General features: G+C 41.9%; 1 protein-coding gene across 1 annotated transcript; it reads left to right on the plus strand.

The window, feature by feature from the left end:
- The first annotated feature begins 639 nt into the window (after window positions 1–639).
- Window positions 640–1,506, plus strand: LOC104858183 (olfactory receptor 2L3). Its single transcript, XM_010618274.1, has one exon. It carries the CDS (start codon window positions 640–642, stop codon window positions 1,504–1,506), a length of 867 nt encoding a protein of 288 aa, XP_010616576.1.
- Window positions 1,507–4,354: the final 2,848 nt, after the last annotated feature.

Below are 4,354 nucleotides of genomic sequence, written 5' to 3' on the forward strand. Positions count from 1 at the left end.
GTGGGTTCCTTGACCTCCGGGGAGGGTGTCTCTCTGAAGGGTGATGGGGAAGGACGCTGTGGAAAGGTCCAGCTCTTCAGGACACCTGGGGGATCACGAAGAAACACAGGGAGGGGATTCTTGGGTGTTACTATTTGGTTGTGAGATTTATGTATCTGCAATTAGAGCTTTAAATTCCTTATTAAATGTCTGAAAATGCAAAATTAATTATCATTTTGTTATGCAAAAATAATTTTTAAAAAACCAGACCTCAGAAAGGAGGAAAACTCGTTGGAAGGGCTCATTACAACTATAGTAAAATCTGAATCCACTGTTTAGATAATTCCACTGATTTTTAGACATACACTATGCGGCAACACCTCCTAGTAATAACAAATACATTGTCTGATTTGAATAAAGCATTAAAAAAACATACCATTTTCATCAATTCATGGAATTATATATTATGTGCCCCCATGTTTGTCATTTTCAGATATATGCATGAAGTAAAATATGGAAATGATTTTTTGAAACAGTTTCTTCATAAAGAGATAACAATTGAATACATCAGAATGAATGAAATAATGGATTGAAGTAATGTCTTATTTTTATGTGCCACATCATTGCAGGAAATCTCAGGAAAAGATAAACAAATGCCAAATGGAAAATCACAATGAGACCTTCACCGACTTCATCCTCCTGGGCCTGTTCCCCCCATCCAGCCTGGGCCTTTTCCTCTTCACTCTCACTGTCCCTACCTTCCTGATGGCCCTGACTGGCAACCTGTCCATGGTCCTGCTCATCCTCCTGGACGCCCAGCTCCACACACCCATGTACTTCCTGCTCAGTCAGCTCTCCCTCATGGACCTCATTTACATCTGCACCACTGTGCCCAAGATGGCTTCCGGTTTCCTGTTTGGGAACAAGTCCATCTCCTTCATTGGGTGTGGGGTTCAGTGCTTCTTCTTTCTGACTTTAGGAGCTTCAGAAGCACTGCTCCTCATGTCTATGTCCTATGACCGTTACGTGGCTATTTGCTTCCCTCTGCACTACCCCATCCACATGAACAGAAGAGTGTGTGTGCTGAATGCACCACTGCCCAAGATGGCTTCCGGTTTCCTGTTTGGGAACAAGTCCATCTCCTTCATTGGGTGTGGGGTTCAGTGCTTCTTCTTTCTGACTTTAGGAGCTTCAGAAGCACTGCTCCTCATGTCTATGTCCTATGACCCCGTTACCTATGGGAAGGTTCTCCTGGCTGTCTATCACATGCACTCACGGGAAGGCAGGAAGAAGGCCTATTCCACCTGCAGTGCACACCTCACCGTGGTGACCTTCTACTATGCACCTTTTGCTTACACTTACCTACGTCCCCAGTCCCTTCATTCTCCAGTGGAAGACAAGGTTCTGGCCGTCTTCTACACCATCCTCACCCCAGCACTCAACCCCCTGATCTACAGCCTGAGGAACAAGGAGGTGCTGGGGGCCCTGCGGAGAGTGACTCAAAGCATCTGCTCTGTGAAAATGTAGGCAAATTTCTGTCTTTGGATGTTGGGGAATGGATAGCCTCTAGCACAGTGCTTAATACTGAGGCCTCAGAAACTAGACTTGATACGTAACGTTTAAAATATTCAAGATGAGATTTAATAATTACATATGCTACTATATAATTTTTATTTTTCTTTGTTACTTCTTTCCAATAATAATAGTGGACCTAAATTTTTGATAAATGTAAGGACAACATTTCAGTAACAGGAAAAATAAGAATGGAAAATGCAGAATGGTTTGCCATCTTTCAGAGTATGAGATGCACTGAAAAGGTGATAAAGTTTCTTGCCTATTTGAATTTATAGAAATTACAGGAAAATCTACATTGCCATGAATCCCTTTAAAATCCTCCTCTTCATTGAGGCACACTTTTCGAACTGTCCTTGCCATTTTCTTATGTGTTTCCGGTAGTCGTCTTCGTTGAGTTTCTTTAATTATGCTACTGTGGCTGCTCTGATGTCCTAAATTCATTCAAAATATTTACTTCATGGTCCCTTTGACTTCAGGGTAAAGCTAAAGTCCCACTGGTGAAGTACTCATGAATAGCGTAGGTGCAAATGCTATCGTGTCTTCAGGAGCCTGCCTTTCCCTTTGATGGCAGTTTGCAGCCTTGTGCTGGATCTTCTTTCATTAAGACGGTCACGGGGGACTTTCTGAAATGCTGCAGGGGGGCAAGAAGGACAACAGTGTGTTCAGTGGGAGGAAAACTGTTCTGCAGGGGATTAATGGCCATGTGCCCTTTACTGTAGTCATAGTTTGAAGATGTAAGTATTTGTTGTAAACTGAGATCATCACGTATATTGATATGTTGATTCTAAGATGTTTTTTATTTCTTAAGCTTGGTAAACTAGCACACAAAGTACAACAAATATTTGTAATGGCTAGGTCTAATTGCAAACAAAAATTAGTTTGTAATAATTCACCCGTAAATCATACTGCACAGTTTCTAAATTGTTGCGGACCAGCCACGGTATCTATAGATTGGTAAGGGGCCAGGCTCCAGGCCTCTCAGTATCAAGGTCCATGTTAACTGGCCTCAGAAACAGAGAAGTATGAAAAAGTCTACAGACTGTCTGACTGTCTGAGAAAGCCAGAATCTTAGCACTCTCAACACCAGATAACTTCTCCTGGAGACAATAAAAAAAAAAAATGCATGCATCCAGGTAATGGGAAGGACCTTAACTCATTCTCTTTGAATTACTTCTTTGTCTTTTGGCTAAGATTAAGTGCCATGACTTTTCTCTTTAAGATGTTAAACTCATTCCCTCTCTTGCTACCCTAATCTTAGTGCAGTCGCTCTTCCTAGAATAGTATACCATCCCTTCCCCTGCTCCTCCAGCACAATAATAAAAATGGGTCCAGGGTGGAGTTTGTTCAAGCTTGTCTACTACAGACAGATTCTTCCTGGTCCCCCTTGCATGTCGAATATTGTTCCTCTTTCTTTTATTCCCCCTCACCCTTCCTACAGGTATTTGGGGGTCTGATAAGCTCCCAACATGAAATGCTGTACTTCAATTATACATTTAATCTCACAGCACAGTCTTCAGGCATGGAGAAATGTTGCTGTCTTTTCCCTAATGTTCAGGGTAACTTACAATAGAGATTACTAAATGATTTGGCTCAGGGTGATGCAGGAAACTTCTTTTTTCCAAGATGTAGACTGCACTGTAGTGATGTACTCCAGGTGTGCCTACAACATGATGTTGGTGTCTGAAAAGCTTATTTTTTAACTTTTACTCTGACTGACTGCGAGTTCATTTGTGTTCAGAAGTAAATATTTCTACTAAATTTGTCCCTCTCTGAGGACAGATAGAAAGTAGAATGTGAGTGGGGAAAGGCTTTGTTTATCCTATGACCGTGATGATGACTGTGTGACTCTCTAGAGGAAAGTGATGACCCAGACCGGCAGATCTGCACATGAACCGGTGACATGAACAGGCAATGGCTTTAGTGTTTGCTTGGGTGCTAATTAAAACGTTGCATTACACAAAGGCAGGAATGGGACTTGTTTTTCTTAATTCTTCTGAGGTATAAATTTCTGGTCAGAAGAATTTTATGCTAATACCATAAAACTAGAGGAAAGGCCAGAAATTTCTTTTTGTTGGAAATTATACATTACCTTACCCAGGAGACCCTTGAATTAGGGGGAAAACAAAAACTAGGCAGTTGCTGCTCAGAACTATTAAGTACTTCCTAAGCATGTAGTACATTGCAGAGGCCAGATGAAGAAATCACAAGTAAACCTAAGGCAGGGGTCCTTTCATTGCAAACCATGGAATCACTCCTTAATTTTTCCCATTCTGGACTCATTATCAATTTCTGTAGTCACTCACTGCCTTCTTCCAGCATTTCTTCCTCCCTTTCACACAACTTTTTCTATAAATGTGTCTGTAGAATTTGGTATCTCGTCTTAGCCAGTAGAATTTTTCAGTGAAAACTGAGAACCCTGTACTCCAATGTTTCAAAATCTTTATGAGTAGGTGTTTCCAGTATGCAATCATAACTTTCACTGTGGGGTATTGGTACAGCGACATAACACAGCTTAACTCCTTCTATGTCGTCGCCCCGCTCCACCCTCCCCCTGTTACCAGACACTGAGACGCTAAGCTCAGGCCTGTTTGTTGGCCTCTGACTGAATGAAAGGTGGGTACTTGTTTTAGTAAAAAGATAAAAGGATTAATTCAAAACTGGCCCCAAGGAGATGAAGAGGCTCATTTGCCTCAAAACCCCATCTCCTGTGAGCTGGTGGGTGAGGTCTTGTGTAGGAAGGAACAGAGCAGAGGTGAGCACAAAGAGATGATGCACATCTGTATGCCTGCTTCAGCACTGT

Source organism: Fukomys damarensis, unplaced genomic scaffold, assembly GCF_012274545.1.
Source record: "Fukomys damarensis isolate Sample0158 unplaced genomic scaffold, DMR_v1.0_HiC HiC_scaffold_3, whole genome shotgun sequence".
Lineage (NCBI taxonomy): Eukaryota > Metazoa > Chordata > Mammalia > Rodentia > Bathyergidae > Fukomys > Fukomys damarensis.